Raw genomic sequence first — 20,438 nt, 5'->3', positions numbered from 1 at the left:
AGGAAGAGGTGAGTGAGGTCAGGCAAAATGAAATGAAAATCATGAAAGCTTAATAGACCACAGGGAGGTTCCTTTGAAAGGGTGCCAGAGATGGACTATCGGTTATGGGGAAGAAGACCACAGAGTTGGCAGTGAATGAAAGGAGATCTGCTACATGCGTATTAGTGTTTAATACTCCTTGCCACGAAACTGGTCTGTTTTCCTAGTTAGCTTTTTAACAAATGTATCATGCTGACAGTGCTATTAGTGCTCCCTGATGCAGCTTCACTGTGCTTCAGGATACATTTTTCTAAGTAGTTCTGGATTCTTTGTCTTGCTTGTAAGATCAACAGATGAGAACTGAAGTATTGATGAGATTACATAAATTGCATTTTCCGTTTCATCTTTCTGCAGCCTCTACCAATTATCCACTCTAAGGGATAAGAAATTGTTTTCCTGGATGAGAAGGAAAGAAGTGCTTACTTGCAGATACATCAAAGAAAACGTCAGGTTACTGTAATTATGCAAACACCTGACATAATAGCCCTCAGTGTGTGAAATGGTGTGGCCAATCATCTCAAACACTGGTTTTTTCAGGTTAAAGAACTCTTAAAAGAAGGGGCTTTGCTCTGGCTGATTATCCATCTTCTAAGACTTCAAGTCTGGGTTGCAGTAGTTAAGATACTAGGACTTTATGTGAGACTCACTGGATGGTAGTCTAAAAACTGAGTAAGCACAAAGGCTAGACTAAATGATAACGGCTCCCTTTCAGTCTTAATATTTTATGAATCTATGCTTGTGTGAATGAAAAGACCTGTGCAAGTGTCAGAATTGATTTAAGGACTCTGGTTTTATTTGATGATGTGGAACTAGTCTGCTGTGTGCACATAGTTTACAGAGAAATTGCAGAGAGAGTCTGATCCTCCAAGGGTGCTAACGTACCTTGAATTTCTGCTGATTTCTAGGTCCACAGATGTGGTACATTTCAGACCCTTCTTTTACAATGTTGAAATATCCGTATTTGTGTCATGTGCTTTTGAACATGGAGTTCTACAGCTGAACATTTTTAAGCCTGAAATTTGTCTTTGGGGCAGGTCGCTGTTTTCAGTTATTTACTTTTTCCCTGCTGCTACAGGAACTCTCAAGGAACGAGCGTGTATCTGCACTAAATATTTAAATGCCAAAACATCCAGAAAAACATAACATGCAATACAAAATGACCCTGCAGTGTTGATGTGAATGTAACCCTCAGTTACAGTGCACCTGACTTTGTCTGCTGACTCCATTGTAATTCAGCACAATGTTTGCTTTTGTACAGATAAGACCACAGTTGTCTGGTCTTTTCAGTCATATGCCCTTTTCAGCTTCATTTCATAAGTCACTGTCGCAGTTTTGCTCAACTTTTAGGAGAAGTTCAATAGCTGCTGGGTTCTCAATTTGAAGACTCCTTCCCCCAAACATTTTGCAGAGTTCAGCACTTCCAGACCAGTGCTTTCCTTAGTGTCTTTTTACAGAGCCCTTATTAGTCTGTGGACACCCACCCCCAAAGGCCCCAGGCTGAAACCTCCTAGTTAAACAGTTGTTGTCAAGTTTCAGATTATCCTTGGGCACAGACTGATGTGACAGAGCACAAAGTTAATCTTCACCATTATTTCTTTTTCATTTGCAGGAAAAATTTGAAGGCCTGTTCCGTGCCTATGATGACTGCGTGACATTCCAGCAGTTTAAAAGCTTCAGGCGTGTGCGGATAAATTTTAGTAGTCCCAAATCAGCTGCTCGTGCCAGAATAGAGCTGCATGAAACACAGTTCAGAGGGAAGAAGTTAAAGTTGTATTTTGCACAGGTAATGAAATCTGGTATCTACTTCTATGCTAGTGCATAGCTTTTATAGAAACATTGTGCAGTAACGCTGAATAAAAGTGATAAAGGTTTCTCCCATGCCCAATCTCTCTGCTAAAAGATTACTCAAACATCCTTGTGTTGCCTGAGCTGTACCTGCCCAGTGGGTCTGCAGTAAATCTAAAGGACCACTTAGGACCCAAGTTGCTTATTCAACATGCAGAAGTTATATAGCTTAGAACTGATTTACAACTGATTGGGTATTTTCTGTGGGTAACTCTCTAAACTAGCTGTAAAAAAAGCGGTAATGTAAAGTATCGTAAGTTCGTAAAAAAAGTAGGGCTGAATTATTTGACTGCAACCCTGAGCCACAGTCAGGCTTCCTCCTGCCTTTTTTTTTTTACTTACTGGATGTATGTGTGAATTTTCTATTAAGTTCAAGTAAAAGGGAGAAGGTGGGGGAGAACAACACCCCTAGTCTGGGAGCGTAGGTGATTATATCCATCTGTTGGAAGTGTCAGATGGGGGTTCAATTCTTGGCCAAGGGAGAGAGAACCCAGATCTCCCACAGCCTGGGTGAGTACTAGGCCCCAGCCAGGATATAGAAAGGTGAGGGAGGTTGAGAACCCGACCACAACCTCTTCTGAATGTATTTTAATAAATTGCTGTGGCCACTGTGGCTTATGGGATACTCACTAGTGCTTAAAAGCAATGTAAGTGTGCTTTGAGCTGCCAGATTGGTCCTTCAGAGGTCTTAGGTTAAAGGCAGGGTCATTTGAAGGTATCAGTCAAACCTCAGAGGCAGTTACATTTTGAGCCTTTACAGCCTGGTCAGAATAGGAGCTGTTTTGAGCTTAGGCAGAGCAGAACCTCAGGAACATGGGAAACTACAGTTGTGAAATATGCTTAATGGGTTAGATGAGTTCAGAAGATCTTACAGTTGGATTTAGGTGTTGACAATTACCTCAATCTCATTTTATATGCCTTAATCTCCTAGATTTGGCTCTGATTTTTTTCTGAAAGGTTTCCAAACCTGCTGTTAAGCAGATCTCAGAATCATTTCACTCTAACTGCACAATCAAGAGGTTAATAGGAAACTTAGGATAACACATTAGGATAAAAATGTGAAGAATAGTGATTAGTCTCCATATCTAAGCTGATTTCCTGCAAAGCCATTTAGGTATCTGCACTATGCTCTCCAGTCCATGCAGTCTTAAAAGAACTTGTTAGCTGTGTCCAGGGAATGAGTATGTGGACGCAGCACAGTGTCTGGAGCAGTGTATGTTTGTATGGGCCTCAGCCAGACTGAATAAGCACTTCAGAACTAGAAGTTCTGGGGAACATGGAGTTGAAAGACCCAAACTGGCTCTTTGCAAAACCCATTGTGGTATAGCAAGGTGCTGTCTCAGGCTTGCTGTCATGCAAATGCAGTTTACTGCTTCTGGGCCCGAGCTGGTTGTAAACTTGCTCAGGTATGGCTGTAGTATAATTCATTTATGTTGAGACTTCTTTAATATATCAGAAAAAAGCGGGAATTAAACTAGATAATTTAAGATGGAAATAAAATGAGAACACTTAGTTGCAAATTACTAAGGAACATGATAGATTCCTTTATCACTTCAGCTAAAGAAAACAAATCTTCAGGAACCTCTCTGAAATTACTGATAAGGCCTTGGTGCAGGAGGTACTGGTTTCTTGTTTAATGTCTGGTTTTATTTAGGAGTTTAGGCGAGTAGATCACAACAATATCTTTTCTGCCTCAAAAATCTCTGAACTAGCAGCTGTGGATACCAAAGCTTTGCATGTATCCTCAGAGAACGCATACAATAGGCACAAACATTGTAGCTTTGCTCATATAACAGCCCCCCACAGTGTATTTACTGTAGAGAAACCATCTGTAAGGTTGAGATGAAATTCATCTCCAGGCCTTCTCTGCTGAGACTGACGCTGAAACCCTGCCTGGGTGGCATTTGGTATTAGAAGTGTATGATTTGAGTAATCATTCCATTTACCCATCCTATACTAAACAATGTATTTGTTATGCTTTAAAGATTCAGACCTCTGAGACAGATGGAGACAAGCTTCATTTGGCACCACCACAGCCTGCAAAACAGTTTCTCATCTCGCCTCCAGCCTCCCCACCTGTAGGGTGGCAACCAATAGATGATGCAACACCTGTCATCAACTACGACCTCCTTTATGCAGTTTCTAAGCTAGGACCAGGTAAGCTTTTGGTCCTTGTGTGAAAATGTGTCAGAAAAAGCAGAAGAGAGAATAGCAGTGTAGAGAATAACTGTAGAGGAAGTTGAGGTAAAGCCTGTAAGTTGCATTAAAGCTTTAGATTTAAGTTGATGCATGTCAACTGGTTGTTTGCTTAAGAATGAGTTTTACCATATGTATGTTCAGAATGAGATCCTATCTGCAGCTCGTGAGCGTGAGTTTTACCGTATGTGTGTACAGAATTAGATCTTATCTGCAGCTAGTGAGTGCTATTTGATTGAATAGCAGATCAGAGCTTGTTTACACAATTTATTGTGCTTGGATTTGTGCTTAGATGAGACAACTGATGGTTTCTGTGGGGACTGGACAAATGCTTGTCCATGAACTTGAGGAGTTTTTGTTTTAAATCACATCTGCTTGGTACTGCTTTCCAAAATGCAGAATGCCTCATCAAATGTTTAGGCATCACTGCATCTCCACCAGAGTGGAGAATCTCTTATGTTAACAAGTTTGTCGAGACAGAACTACCATTCCCCAATCCTAGCAGGATTGCTCTGTTGAGACTGCCCATTTTCTGTTGAAAACTGTACGCAGAAGGAATGGGATAAGTTGTAGCCTCTAGCAAAATAGGATAGATGTCAATGGATAATGCAGATAGACTTTCTTCTGTGTTCCCATCTTCAGCTAATGCCAGGAATTGAAACTAGCTGGGATTTTCAAAACAATCCTTTCCCTAAGAAAATGCTCATCTGATGAAACCAAAACTTTTCACAGGAGAGGATTAGTTTTGATTTAATTAAGTCATCTTTACAAATAGTTTTCTTTCAAAGCTGTTGAAGCATCCTCTTAAAATTTTCAAAATGGAAAAGGTTCCACTTCCAGGTCTAAGCAGTATCATTTAGAAATTGTCTAATTTACATTTGTAAACCATAAGAAAAAATAGCTTGTTAAATTATTTTCATAGTGAAATAAAACACTTCAGATCCAATCTAATAACAATTGAGGGGTGAGCTCATGAAAATTTATTAGAGTTTATTTTTGAAATTCTTGTGGGATGAGAGAATATTTTTCTCCCCAGCTGTACTGAAGATGCTGCTGTCTTGTTCTAAGACTAGCTTCCAATTGCAGACATCTTATCACTGGGGCTTTTGTGTAACTGCACCAGAGTAACCCAGAGCTGAAGTGCATGGGGTGCAGGAAGAGATGCGTCATGATTCATAAGGTTTGCAGGATCACCTCATATCTTTTTCACATGGGATCTCTCACAGGGGGAAAATATGTATCAGCAGAACATCAGAGATTCCTGTGTTTTATTCCCCTTCAGCAGGAAAGCCCATAGAAAAGGGCTGTCAGGTGTAACACTTTGTACTATAATGCTTATTATTTCCAGAATTGATGCTTTGCTTCTAAACTGCTGAATAAAAGAAAAACAAAAAACTCTTTCTTTTTTTTTTTTTCTTTCCTTTGATGCAGCAGTGTTATAAATGGAAACATGTAAACGAATTCCCTAGCTAGCTGGGTAATAAATCAATTCCTGTTCTAGAGCAGTGGAATGTGAAATATCACTCATTGTCCCACACTCTGGGACAGCTTTGCGTGAAGGTCATATTCACCCGTATTTAAGGAGCCTGCAGGGAGCAATATGAAAAGTCATTGTGTGCTCTCTTCTTTCTATTTTTAGCCCTTGTTAGAGAGATCAATTTTAGTTAACTGCAGAGGCGGTTTTAAAATAGTGTTGCAGTTCTCAGTTGTGCATTTACTATGTTTAGAATTTCATTGAAAAACAAATCCCACCAAAACTCATTTCTCAGTATCACATCAGTAAAACATACTGCTGTACATCAAATGACACTGTTAGTCTCAGCTAAGTTAGATTTTTTTTTTTTTTCATTCAAAAAACACAATTAAAAAATATAACTATGGTTTGTCAGCTATCAAAAAATACTCACTGGCACAGTTGTTTACAGAACTCTGAATGTTATAGCCCAACTTCTACGTCTTTAACTTGTGTGGAATCTTTCCTATATTAAATACACTGATTTGGTAAGATTAATATCTGAGGACCAGGAAAACTCATTTGAGTGTGTAAATAGTGAACAGTTTCTTGTATGTCCTCAGTACAAGATGAGTTTTACTGACCTACTTTGTGGGAATGTAAGATACACCACTTGGACACAGACCCACGCTACTGTCCCATTCCATGAATAGAGGTCATCTGTCACAGTACACTGCCATAATCATCATAGCCACAAAATTAGAGACTAAAACTGTCCCTAGGCGCAAAGGCTGGGAGATTTGCTCCAGACTAAAACGAATAGGCTGGAAGCTAGTTAACAGATTTGCTGTGTGTTCTCTTTTTCCAAGCTCACTTTTGGGACAGTTTTGGGGGTTTTTTTTGCAGCCTTGTGGCTGCGGCAATGACTCTCTGGCATCCGAGAGGTCTAACGGAAAGATTTCTTTTTGCTGTGCACAAAAGGAAGCTGTCTTTTAGTCCTTTGACATTAAATTGAGACAGGTAAGGGTGCGTTTACTTGTTAGGGAAGACCATGGCATGTTTAATTAAGTTTCTGGTTGATTGATGTATATTCTCACTTTCTGCAGATGCAGACATTGAGCTTTAAACGAGGCATGACTAGAATGCCGTAGACCTGTCAGAGCCAGCAGCTGTGACTGTGCCTGGTTCTGACCACCAGCCTACAATTTTTTCAATATATTGCAAATAAAGAAGCGTGATCATTAATCTCTTTGATGAAGAACACTTCTATTGTCAAGCAAACTTCCAGTAGTTTAAAATACTGATGAAGATACAAAGGCATTGCACTGAACTAGGGTGGTAGTTTGGCTGTTTGCCTATCAGGCCCAGGTTGTGTCTCTGCCTGGCCTGACTTGCAGTGTACCAAGCTGTTGGCTCGTGTAGGCCCTCATGTCTTTTCCATAACATTTTATAAGGTCTTAATTTCATCCCACTGAGGAATACAGGAAATAATTTTATATGAGAAATGTTTGTAAGGGGCAGGGGGGGAATCTCCAGGTCTCGGCTATGTGTACACAGCAGAGCTGCTCCTCTCAAAGTTACAGTTTACGAACCATCACCATCTTGCTGGCACTAGAGTAAGTCCTTATTTTCTGGAAAGCAGTCCTAACCTGTCCCTGTCTACCCCCAACCTGCATATTTCTTCCCTCCTTCCCCCATCACCTCTTTCAAACCTGTTACCCCAATTTCTTCTCGACAGACTGCCCTGTATTCCCTCACTTTCTAAGTCTGCACTCTTCAGAGTGCCTTTCCCCAGGGTCCCAGGTGCCACCGTGGCCTCCCCTTGCCAATCTCAGCCTCTGCCTGCTGCCCACACAGCGTTTGCCCAGACAAATTGCCTTTCTCCCGTGGCTTTGATTCACGGATCATGGCTCCACTGATGAGATCTGCGCTATGCAATAACACACAATGTAGGTCAGGGTCCTGAGCGCTTAACTGTTCCATGTGCTCCCCAGTGTGATTTCTCCCTCTGTCACTTAGCGCTTGCCTCCACAATTTCAGGCACTATTTGAAAACCAGTGCAGGCTGGGGACCATCTCCAGCAGCCCATATAGACAAATTTGTACCAGTTTCAGTTCTCTCCACATTTCCCACTCCTTCATCAGCATTCCAGCAGGCTTTGCACCTCCTAAATGCCTTCAGGCTATGCTCCAGGTCATGGAAAATACATTTTTCACATTATGAAAGCACCATTCTGAAGTGTTACACATGATGGCTCTTAGGTCCACAGTGGTACCTCTTGGGACACAAAGGAGACCCTGCAACAGTCTGTGCCGCTTGGCTGCTGGGTCTGCAAATGATTAGTGGTCAGAGGAGGGGTTGGGTCAGGGTTTCATTTTTGTCTCTGAGCCATTAAGAGGTAGCCGTTCCTGCCATGCTCTAGCTGGGCTTCTTGAGGAGGATGTGTAGCTCTTGCCCCTGCTCTGCCCTGGGTTTGGCTCACCCTTGCACAGGGAAGGGGAAAACGGCGAAGAGCAGGACCCTGCCCAGTAAATGCTGCACACAGGGATTTCAAACCATGTCTCGCACGGCAAGTTTTCTATGCCCAGGTGTTTTCAAACTCTTATGTTTGTTCTCACTGATTCAAATGAAATACTAAATACTTCAGATGACTTCCAGAGAGGATTAAAAGCGGGTGGAGGGGCAGGCAGATGGGTGATAGATAAAATTTTCCATCCCTGCCCTTCCTCTCCCCTGTGTTCTGTGCCTTCTTCTGCCTTTCCCTCCCCTTACCAGGGGCAGGGTACAGGATAGCTGCTGGGTGTAGTAGAAAGCTTTCCCTCTGCCTTGTTCTGCCAGCCCGGAGAGGAGGGTGCCCTTCGCCTGCAAATGTCAGTAATGGACTTCCAGAGAGCAACTCCTCCATATTGCGCATGGCAGATCCATGCAGCAGAGGTATTATATGGGATGGGTTGTAGCTCTTCCGGCATAAACATGCACCCGTACAAAGGACTACCTATTATTTGTACCATAATTTTTGTAAAGCACTTGGATGAAGGGACTACAAGGGGAAGGTATTTTTATGAAGCTAATGACATGTTTAACATGGAATGGACAGCTCTGAACCCATTAACCTTTTACCATGAGTCAGAATCAGGGATGAGGTAGCTGCACAGTATCATTACCATTTCTTCATTATTAATTAACTGTATGAACATACTCTTTGCTGGACAAAAGTGCCTCATTAGATGAGAGATGCACCATCAAAGTTCATAGTACTGATTCACAAAGGGATAGAAAATCACATGCCATTATTTTTAATTCTAAAATACCCTAAGTTGCTTTTGTGCTGTTCTTGGGGTCATCTTATTTGCGTCACCTGAGGCTGTGGGTTTGCTTGTGGTAAATGTGGTCGCAAAAGGTAGTGCCAAGTGACATAAAAGCAAGGACAGAAAAAGTCCTTCTGGGAAGGATTTGAACAGTAAAAGAATGTGGCATTTGAACTGGGATTATCACTGTTGAATGGTGAAACTTCAAATTCCTGGTTTTTTTCTTATGTGAAGCAAACGAATAGAGGGACATTGCTGCTATTTTCAGGGGTTAGGAACCTTTTCTGCCAAATCTATATGGTGGAGGTGCCACAACTGAATTCTTCCCTGCATTATATCCTGAAGGCAGAGTTTAGATGTTCGAGCATATTTGATAAATTTTGTGATATTTTTCTGAGTAAATTTATGTGAGCTTCCATTGTTATCTCAGCTTATGTGAATATTTAAACAACTTAATAATAAGGGATAGAGACAGCCCAAAGACTGCTGGAGGAGAAAGACACCTCTCCCCAAGAATCCTTTGGCTTAGCCTGTAAGAGTTCTCCAGGCAAGCGGGAGAAGCAGGACCGGTAGGGCAATGTAAGGCCTGAGAACGCAAAGGAGACAGCATCAGAGACAGCTGAATGAGATAACTGGAGAAATGCTTGAGTGATATTAACTACAGAAGTCGGTGAGTCTTAACTATGCTAAGTTGACTTGCTACTCTTAGCTTGGGACAACCTGTATGTCTTGTAAACCTAACTCGATTGCAGTGATTCAACCATTACTCCACCAGCTTAACTGCTGCAGATTTAGCTCAATTTTTTTTTTTTATGCTGGAGGTGTTGTTTAAGAGGAAAGAAAAAAAAACATAGAAAAAAGCAGAAGGGAAGGGGTAATCTGGCTGTTATCTATTGGATTTTTATTTTCTACTTATTACCCTAGTATTTTTCTGCAAACAACAGTTACATTTAGGAACAAGACACGGCTGTATAAAAGTCCCATAGTTACTGTTGTCCTGTTCCTAGCTCAGCCATAAAAAGGTTTTCTGCAGTTTGAGCCACAGTTCTGCAGGGATGAATAATTGTGAGTACAGAACTGAGTCTGCAGCTCATTTATGCTCAAAAATAACCGTATGCCTTAAAAACCTGATTTATAAGTGCATCACATTTTGATTTGCAAAGTGACATTAATTGCTGTTGCAGTTACTTGTGCCAGAGGCATCTGAATATTTTTTCCTTGTGTCTGTAGTTATTTCCACTGTTCTTTTTCAGCAGAAAAAGTCCTTCTGGGAAGGATTTGAACAGTAAAAGAATGTGGCATTTGAACTGGGATTATTACCTTTTAAGAGGGCAGTGAATCTGATTTATTTCATGGTGCTGGTGTATGAGGAAGGGGCCCAGCATTGTGTGTGTGCAGCACTGCAGAGCTGCTTGTAGCTGACAGTGACCAATGTAGCCTTCGGTGCTGGCTGGCAGCATTGACGTCAGACCATAGCTGAGAAATTAGCTGAAGCCCGGAGGGAAAATAGGCAAAGAAAAACCATATAATTTCTCAATGCAGCACAACCAAGCTATTTCTCTTTTTATATTTTAGCCTATCAGCAAGACCTGTAATGCTTTGCTCAATTTGGATTCAGAGGAAAGGTTGCTAAAAATAGAGCAGTTAAATGTCAACATTAATGGTATCACAGCAGTAAAATATTTCTCACAGCAAGATGCCTGACTTATAGCTATTATTCACTAGTTGCCTACTATTTTTTAGGCAAAAATGCAGAATGTCGTCTAGTCGCAAGCCACCCAGTCTTATTTGAACCAAGAATTTGTCAGCACAAATACCATGTGATGACAGTCCCAGAACTGTGTGTGCTAATGGAGGGCCAAAACTGCAACCCCTTCCTCACATGAATTACTCTGCCACAAAGTTGCTAATAAATAAAAGTCCAAATTAGTAACATGAGCAAACTGCAAGTGCTTTGGGGTAGGGACTGCCATTTCACTTTCATTGTACAGCACCTAGCCCTGCCAGGTTCTGCCAGTGATGCAGGTGTTTAGGAGCTGTTGCACCACGAATACAGGTCAGCTAGGTATATTGGGCCTCACCTTCGTCATCTCAGAATATTTTTCAGGAAATATGCAGTGGTTCTGGACCAGTCTTACGAAGAAAAAACCAAGCTATCAGGTGTGCGTGTGGTCACTGTAAGCCTATTTCAATTTAACTGAGGCTTGTGGGTTTTGGAGATGAGAGTGATGAGAAATAGTCCAGAGGGGGGCAAGTGCAGTATCTGGAATGGTTTCTGGTTTCAGTGCTGCAAATGGGTCTTTGTCACGTCTGAAAGACCAAGTCATCCTGTCAGAAATGTCGCCATTGAGACTTTTTTTTCTTTACAGTCTTAAATTAATTCCTTGCAATTTAATAACCAATACCTACTTACATCCTGTGTACAATCCAAAACACATGTAGTGCCAACAGACTGAATGCAGGACTGGAAGTCCAATGCCTGATCTTGATTTTCCTTTGTTTGCTTGTGGACTCTTGCAAGTAACCACCTAAGCCATATTAATCTTCCTTACAGGAGTACTGGGTGGAGACTTAAATAAGGAATGTATACTTAGAAAATCTAATGTACTGTTTAAGCATTTAGCCTGCTAGTGAGCATTTATAGACTGTACTCTGTAGTCTCATCTGTAGAGACAAAATTTGTTTCAGTCTCAGCTAAAGAGCTTTGAATCTCAAAATCCATCTGGAGCAGATACATGTATTTTTTTATTTCTGGAGCAGTTGGACCAAGTGTTGATGTCTGTCTGGAGGCAACAAGCTGCAGAATCTAGTGGACTTTAAATGGGACTGGAGCCATGCTAGACTGAAAGAAAACAACAACAATAAAAAAGAATAACCCTAACCCAACAGGTGTGACATGACTTCAGACCAAATGTTTGATAGGTTGGATTCCAGTCCCTCTTCTTAGCCATGAACTTCCGTGTTCTCTCTCCTCTTTGTACTTTTTTTTCAGTGCTGTTGGCCACTAATATTGGTGCAAAACACCGTTATAGACACTAAGGTGTTTTATTATGCCTTACAGACCAATGATCACTGCCCCCCAGGGGCAGGATCCCCAGAATCTGTTGTGACAGCTGATATTGTCTAGCCATGCTTGCCCTCACCTACATTTAGGAGCAGCACACGCTCATCTGCCCTATCCAGGTATAGGAGTATTCTGCAGTCCAAGAGCGCCATGGTCTGCACTGCTACTCAGACTGTTGCCTTTTGATCTAACTATTTTTCTCCACTTCCAGGGGAGAAATATGAGCTGCACGCAGGAACAGAGTCCACTCCCAGTGTGGTAGTGCATGTCTGTGACAGCGACATGGAAGAAGACGAGGACCCAAAGAATTCTCCAAAGCCAAAAATCATTCAAACTCGACGCCCTGGTCTGCCACCTCCTGTATCTAACTGAGCCTCTCCGGCAGAAGCAGCACTTCTCTCCTCCAGCACAGCTCTTGGTTTTTGTTTGCTTTGTTTTGTTGAAAGGCAGCCATTGCCTTTTGAGTACCAGACATTAAACTCATTGAAATCCCTTTACAGTAATCAAGCCTATGTAATAAAAGGGCTAGGAAAAAGATCTTTGTATATGTAACCATATCACACACCAACTAATAGATTTTTCTGGAAAGGACAAAACAAGGCTGAAGAAACAAGGGAGGGTTTCAGTCTGAGGATTTTTTCACAGCTATAATTTGCATGCTGAAACACCACTACCAGAGAGATCATTCAGGGTGGGCAATTAGGCTGATAGCAGGCTTGATATTCAAACTCCCAGAATACTTGCTATTGCCCTTCATCAAGCAGCCTGCTCCTCTGACCTCCTCAGTTCCCCACCAGACCTTAGTCTTTTCCCCCTTTTTTTTTTTTTTTTTAAAGGGGGGCATGTGTGTTGTTTTTAATCTACTAGCAGTTTGGTGGCCTTTTCATCCCCCTGGAGTTTTCTGTAAGGAATACTATCTTTGCAACATTTTTAGAAACATCAGAAAAACACCCTCTTCCACCAACAGCTGTAGAGTAAACTCGTCCTTAATGGTGGCAGGGATGTGAGACAGAGCTCTCTGGGCTGAGAGGTAGCAGCTGGCTGGAGGGTCTGGTGTCTTTCAGTCCTTCTCTCTAAGGAGAAGGGAGCCAGAATATCAACAGGGATTGTCATTTTATCTTCCACAAAGGTATGAGTGGTACTTCTGAGTTTGAGGCAGCAAGAGAAACTGACTGCTTATTTAAGGAGGGATTTGTTGCTCTCTGTCATAGCTGTAAGTTCTAGTAATGATAAAGGCTGAATGCTTTCCTAGTGGTGTGTTGAATAGCCCTGAAACTGTTAGTAATTACTCGTACATCTCTAATATTCAGACCTTTTCCTTCCTCACTTCCTGTGCTTTAGAGCCCTTTTTGAGCTGTATGCAGTTTGGGTTTGTGGAGGTGAGGAGAGGTTAGTTGGTGTTCTTTTGTTGTTTTTTTTTCTCTTTTTTTAGGCCAAAGAAAACAGGACCATAATTACACACTTGAAATTAGACTGCATGCAATTGAATCCCCTTTTTTCACTCTGTCCTGCATGTTTCTTTCACTTGCAGTGTATACTGGGTTACAAAAATTGTTCTGTGTTTTCATCATGGCTGACAGCAGGCAGATACTGGATTCCCTGTCTGGCAGACCTTCCATGATGATTTCTTTTTTATGCATACTTGTCCTTTTGAGAACATATTTTCTAGACATTTGAGCTCAGATTTTGCATATATTTAAGCATGCGCTTAATTTATGCACATGAGTAGTTCCACTGAAATTAATACTGCAGAAAACTGAGCATATGTGTAAGATATGGTGGGATTTTTAAGCTAATTAGCTGCAGCTGTATGCCCAAAAGTGACTGTAAAATGGCACAGTGAGATTCCATGGTTTAAAATCCTTTACAAGTTAAAATAAGTAAATACATCTTGGAAGCTCATTCTAGGATCTGAAAAGTCAGCTTAGGTTCTGTAATCAAGATTTTTGTCATAAAACCTAATGATCTGGTTTCTGAGGGAGGGTTCCATTCTACCCTTAATTAGCAGTGAGGCTACAAGCTTCAGCAGAGTCAAGTCCCCCTTGCTGGGGTATTGGCTCTCCAGTACTTCCAGGAAGAAAAGCATGTTGCTTTGTCGGTGAAGACAGGAGATGCCATTCTCAACGTGCACGGTGAAGGACGTTCTGAGAATGAGGACTTAAGCATTCTCATACAGTTCATTCTGCGACCACCACAGGCCCCTAATATTCCTGTTGAGATGTAGTGCTTTACTTAGCGTATATCTATAATGTGATACTTGTTACTGCATTATGGACATCATCGTGCGTGTGTTATACTAATAGAAGCACATTAAATACAGCAGAGACTGAACAAAAAATGGGGCTTTAGTATCCTCATGATATCTGTGTAAAGTTGTCTTAAAGTAACTCCTTAGAGGTTTCACTTCAATTATTTTTTCAGTGATGCATTTAGAAATGGTTTCAATAAATAGTCACTTACTACCCTAAGACTATAACCTGATGTTCCTGTTGAAAACACCATCATAGGCCACCTACAATATTTCAGGAGTAACACCACTGTCGTTTTTGAGAACATACAGAACGCTAAGGTCCATGGGTTTTAGACCAGTATAAACAGGGAGAGAAAGATTTAAACGCCTAAGATTTTTTGTTGATATATGCTGTATGGAAGAATTTACTGGCCACATCCTCAATTGATGTAAGCAATCAGACATCTTCTCCAATCAAATTTGATACTCCGGATTTTTTTCCATGCAGAAGTGTTGGAGGCTGAATCTAGTCCTTGTATCCATGTACTCAAACTTTGGAGACTTGGTTCTGAACTACAGACTTTGGCCTCAAATGATGTAAAACTATACTGCAAATTAAAGCATTGGATCTTAAATGCTCTTTCTTCAAAGTGCATTTTCAGACATTTAAAAACAGGCCCCTTTCAATGACTACTCTTTGTCTTCACAAAACTACGTAGTACTACCCAGGAGGGCGTGGAACATGGCTCACTGGTTAAAGCACAGAAATAGAAACACAACTACAAACCTGAAAACTCAAAGAAGCCTGTTGTAACTATGGTCAAAGCTTACGTATCACCTTTATGTGATAAAATAACGGTCATCAAGGGAAAATGTTTCAGGTATTACGGAATAATGTCCCCATCATAAAAGTAACAGGATTTGCAACTTAAAGAGAACCTGGTATTTTGCTAAAGGCTGGTTCTTGCCTGGCACAGAAGAAAGGCTTCTTTCAAAAAAACACTGACCATCTGGAAGAGTAACTGCCCTATTTAATTCAGTAATTCACAGGCAAGAGCCCCTACTTACTTCAGTGGGAATTATCTGTTGTGTAGCATCTATGAACTCAGTCCCTCTGACTTGCACTTTTCACAGGGTGTCCACAGTGCTAAAGTAGATTCTCTCATGTCGTAATAGTATAAATAAGAATGAAATCTCTGTGTTACATTACAGCTTCTGATGCACAGTGACACAGACGGCGTCCTTTTAATTTCCTTTCCAAAGTGGGCGCCCATGGGAGCGGCTGGCAGCGAAGCCCTGGGGCCCTCTTTTGGGTGGACATTGCTCCTGCTGCCGCTTGGAAATGGAAGGAGGAAATCAGGGGAGTACAGTTGCTGTTTCTGCTGCCTGCTTGTCCTTTCTGACCTCTTCAGATACGAAATCGAAATTTTAATGACTTCCTAAGTACAGTTAAAAGGATGAAAACATTGACAACGCACGGAGAAAGGGTATTTTGGAGTCTGCTCTTTCGGAACAAAAGAACAAAGAATTTCTGTGGCCTTGATTTTTGTAATTAAGACAAGGTAGTACAAACTCCCCCCTTCCTAACATATACGTACACACTCAAGTACACTTTGTTTTCAGCAAGAAAACATGGCAAGAGCATCCCTTCCTCAACCATAACAAGACTACAGACATAGTTATTGTAAAGTGCTTTATATTATAAAAATGTGCCCCGTGCATAAATTGTTTAACATTTATTTAATCCTAAATAGGGTGGGAGAGGTGGGTTGTTTTTATTTTGGTCTTTTTCCCCCTCCTTCCCATTCAGCAACAGCGAAAAAGCTTTCTGCAAAAAGAAAGACTGTTCTTTGTACATGGACTGAACCATCTTGCAAGACTTGATTACAGTGGTATGTGTGAGCACTGTGACAGATTATGTTAGCATTTCCATTATATTGTACATACTTTTGAAATATTCTATTTAGTCATATTTTATAGGAGTATTAAAAAGCTATTGGCTAATTAATCACTTTTACACTTGTATAATTCAGAGCTTAGTTTGAAAAATAAATATGGCAAACAATATTTTTGTGTTCTGCTTGCATTGGCATTTTGAAAGGCAACATTTAAAGAGTTAAGCTCTATTAATAAACTGACTAGTGTGGTATATACCACTGCGCTCTCAACTGGTAGAAGTGAAAATGCTTAAATGGGTGACATAGGTCAAACTGTTTCAGTAGAAATTAGGGGGGAAAAATAGCCCTCTTACTGGCAGGTTATGCCGTGTTCCATTTTAAACTGCTGCAGTTTCACAGAGTCATGTGAACTTGCACTCGTTTGCTGTGGATTTGGCTAGGTGTGTGCAAAAAAAGAACACAGTGCAGTCCCTGATGAGCAAAAGCACATCCCTGACAGCTAATGTGGTTCTTACTGTGCTTTTGTAATAATAGGTAAATACAGTGGGCATGAGTGATTGAATAAGAAACATTGTAGCATCCAGCTACCATCCAGGCTGGGGAAAAAGTTCTATTAACATTAATTATTACAAAAATTGAAACTAATTGTTTGTAGTCTCTTGTGTCAATTTGTACTGGATCTTGCAAAGGATTGGAAACCAGGAGATGAGTTTGCTGATTAACTGTCTTGTGAAATTCTTACACTTGATCACTGAGATCTGTATTTGGAAAAATGATTTTTTTTTTTTCTGGGTGTGTGGCATAAAAGATGTAGTTTTCAAAGGACCATTGCTCATGATTCTGAAAATTAGATCCGCTTAAGAAGTCTCGTTGGAAATGTAAGCTCTGAGCTTACTGATTCCTTTTGAAAAGACAGGCCTTGACCTCTGTGTCTTGATTAGAAAAAGTAATAGTCATCTTCTTATGGAATACTTGAGAGGTAAAATGCACTACAGGAGGTCTGATTTATTCTTCACTGTTGAGCAGCAAATGAGCTTTTCCCAACTACAGTAAGGTTCTTCATCTGATCGGACTGAAATGTTGCATTACCAACATGCTGATTGTGGCTCTTCCGTCTTGCTTGGCACTCGACAGAGCACCTGGAAATAAGCTTCAGGGCATCAGTTGTGGATGGTAGAGAGCTGTATGTCCCAGAGGATCTCAAACTGGTCTTTGGTTGAGGACGTGACTGTATGTGTGTAACTTCAGTACACACTTCATTTGTACACACAGATAGGCAATATTTATTTATACTGGGCATTTGTGCATGCAAGTGATAACGTGCAACCTAACCCTGCACAATACTGAATAATGGGAGTTAAAAGTATTTCTCCCAGCTGCAGCAGGGGCCCGAGGCTTCCATGGCTCGTGCCTTGATTACTTGCAGCTGAGGCTCTCTACACTTTACAACTGATAGTCTGGCTATTGCTGTTCCTTGTGCAGCCTCGGTTTTTTTTCCTGAAGAGTTACAATCAAAGCATGAGAAACGGTGATTTAAGAAGGACGAGTTGGAGACTCCAGCTCTGCAATTGGGTCTGTAGTTAGCAACTCTCTCCCCGATGATCGGCCCAACTTTTTAAAATGGATTCAGCAGCTCACGGGGGTTGGGTCCTTCAGTATTTTACTGCCCGATGAGGGAATGTAGTCAGTTTGGTGGTGTTAGAGATAGACTTAAGGGAACAGCTTGCTTGAAGACAGTATCTGTCACGAATCTGGGGAGCTGGAACAAGCTTTCTATGGAAGAGGGGATTCAAGTAGGTTATTGTGGATATCCTGATTAAAGCTACAGTGCTTTCAGATCACATCCTCTAAAGAACCTTTACTAAATTTATTTTTGTTCCTTTTTTAGTGGTAAACATTTTACCACTAAACATTTAGCCACTTAAGACTTTCTCTCACATACTAGGATGAATTTAAGACCTTTGCATTTTCTCGATTCCCGTCTGCCTAAGAAATCATATTTTGTATCTGTTTTACTAAAAGGCAAAACCAGGTATGGATTAAAGTCCCAGACAGACCCTCATTTATACTCATCCTCATGCAATGCTCTTGAATAACTAGTTATGCTAACAAAAAAACAAAACCCAACACTGCTTTTCCTGCTTTAGCACATCTTCTGGGGGGGAGTACAGCAGCTTTCAAATATCCTAGCCTCCTCTTAAAAGGAGATGTTTTTTCTAACGTGAGCTGTGCTCTCTTTTAAAATACACGTAGACTGTGGCATTCAGAGGTGAAATTACAAGGGAAGAAGTGTTGTAAAAGCTCCTTCCCACATGTCGAAGGGTCGCGTATATTTGCTTTGGCTTGGAGGGGAGGGAAGCTTGCACTGTTAGAGGTAGAGCAGCAGCAGCACTCCCGACTGAAGGGCACAAACCCCAAATGCCTCCACGGCAGAGATGCTCAGAAAGCATTGAAAAATAGCCTTAATTCGTCTCTCCCCTTTTGTCAATTTGTTCAGTTGCTACACGGAGATTCTGGGGCTACAGCAAGAGTCATCTGTGGATCCTTTCAATATAGGATTGTGTGCCAACGCAGCAGCTACAAAGCCTAGAATCGGAGACATTTGTTAGTGAGGTTCTTGCTGGAGTAAGGCTGGGAAAGCTGTGAAGGGTGAGCAGCCTCAAAGTTAATGAAAAATGAAGATGCTCAGAACCTTAAGACAGACGTTAGGATTTAAACCCACGTAAACGAGAGCTGTATGAAGAAGGGACTGTTTGCTGCCCCTGAGTCAGGGGCTTCCTCACCTGAGTTAAGAGTACCCAGCAAGAAGGATTAAAGTTCTCCATTATTATACACCAGAAAATCAGCCTTGTTTTAACAAATTCTTGTAATTGATCATTTATCCAGTATGAGAAAGTTGTGTCTACGTTAGTGTCACACAGATGTGTTCTCTTCACTATTTGGTTAATGAAGGTAAATGTTCTGAATCCATTTTAAAGCAGAGTTCTTGTTCAGAAACTTCTGAAAGAAACGCCATCTGTAATGACTGACGGATCCTTAAGTGTCAATTTGGCAAGTTGTCCTACTGTGGGTAGCTGCAGAAATATTTCATGTATGTTGTTGTAGATTTAAAAACATTACTCATGTTTTCATTCAAGTGTCTGCATTTCTGACACAGATGTGACATATCTGTATATATTATAAATCAATACTATTTTTAACCACGTATTTTGTACAAATATTCACATTAGCTCTGTACTTCAGTGAAAATCTATTATGGTATTAAACATTTTGGTGGAATTAGCAGACTCCTTGTCCATGCTTTGTTTTCATTTTATAACAGTTTTAAGCAGCTGAGCCTTTTCTTACATCCAAGGCAAATATTATCATTTCCAGCTATTTAGAACAGTGCCTTAAATCCGTATACACCTGTACCCTCTAGTGACTAATTCCAGCCACTGCAGAAGCATGCAGGTCACTACTGTGGTTTCTGAGACCTCTGGATCTCAGTGATGAGAGGCCAAAATTAAAGTTGAACCAACAGTATATGTGAGTACTATTTTTCCTAGCTAATGAGAGTAACTATTAGCGTGAGACAGCACTTTGCTGTTGAAGGGCACCCAACTAGAGATTTCAGTGCACACAGGTGCAGTTTTATAATGGCTTTTTTCTTTTTACCCCTTTCTCCAAAGCTGCTGTTGTGGGTCACTGTTGGGAAACAGATGATGAACTTAGTGCTACAGGTGTGGTCTGGTTCAGTTTCCTGTGTACCCAAGCCACATCCACACAGCTTCTACCAATCACTGCAGCAATATATATTTCCAGTTTTGTCCTAGTCTCAGTCTCACAGCTCTAACAAAACAACAGTAATGAGGGGGGGGGGGGGGGAAGATATTAAGAAAACAAGTAAAAAAGCCTTGTCCCCTACTCAATTCTTAGAGCTGAGGTGAGGAAGGTATCACCCTTGCTTAAAAAATTTAGATACAAGGACCAGACTTTGCCACTGACCCAGGCTTGAGTGAGTGCCTTACTGCACGAGCCTGGCCAGGTCAGTGTTCTTGAGCTTATGAAGCCAAGCTGTAACTTCACAGAAAAAGGAGGGGAAGGAGCCAGAATCTTACCCGGATTACAGCCTGTACACAGGTTTTTGCATAACCATTTTCTACCTACTTACCAATAAGGTACTATGTTGGAGATATGAAGCCTCCAGTAGGTTGGCATCAACAAAAAAACAGGTTCATCCTGTATGGATTAGGCAAAAAAAAAAAGGAAAAAACCCACAAATTTTGTTTTCTTTGCATTGCAATGCTTGTTTGCACCAGAAGGATGTGTAAGTTAGCCAGTGCCGGCTATGAAGTGACTAATAAGTAGCATGTTCCTATGCACCAGTAGAAGCGTAACGGTTTTCTACACTGCCACAAAGTGG

General features: G+C 41.1%; 1 protein-coding gene across 2 annotated transcripts in view; it reads left to right on the top strand.

Moving 5' to 3' along the window:
* The window catches only part of RCAN2 (regulator of calcineurin 2), an 88,764-nt gene extending 69,446 nt beyond the window's left edge, over positions 1-19,318 (top strand). For both annotated transcript variants that reach the window (XM_030037791.1, XM_030037792.2), the window contains 3 exons: positions 1,649-1,822; positions 3,870-4,041; positions 12,117-19,318. In XM_030037791.1, the coding sequence (XP_029893651.1) occupies positions 1,649-1,822; positions 3,870-4,041; positions 12,117-12,277 (507 nt within the window). In that variant the 3' untranslated portion in view covers positions 12,278-19,318. The remainder of the gene's footprint in view (positions 1-1,648; positions 1,823-3,869; positions 4,042-12,116) is intronic.
* Positions 19,319-20,438: the final 1,120 nt, after the last annotated feature.

The sequence above is a fragment of the Aquila chrysaetos genome, chromosome 15 (assembly GCF_900496995.4).
Source record: "Aquila chrysaetos chrysaetos chromosome 15, bAquChr1.4, whole genome shotgun sequence".
Lineage (NCBI taxonomy): Eukaryota > Metazoa > Chordata > Aves > Accipitriformes > Accipitridae > Aquila > Aquila chrysaetos.
The sequence above is the reverse complement of the archived record's forward strand: the minus strand, read 5'-3'. Positions and strand labels throughout refer to the sequence as shown.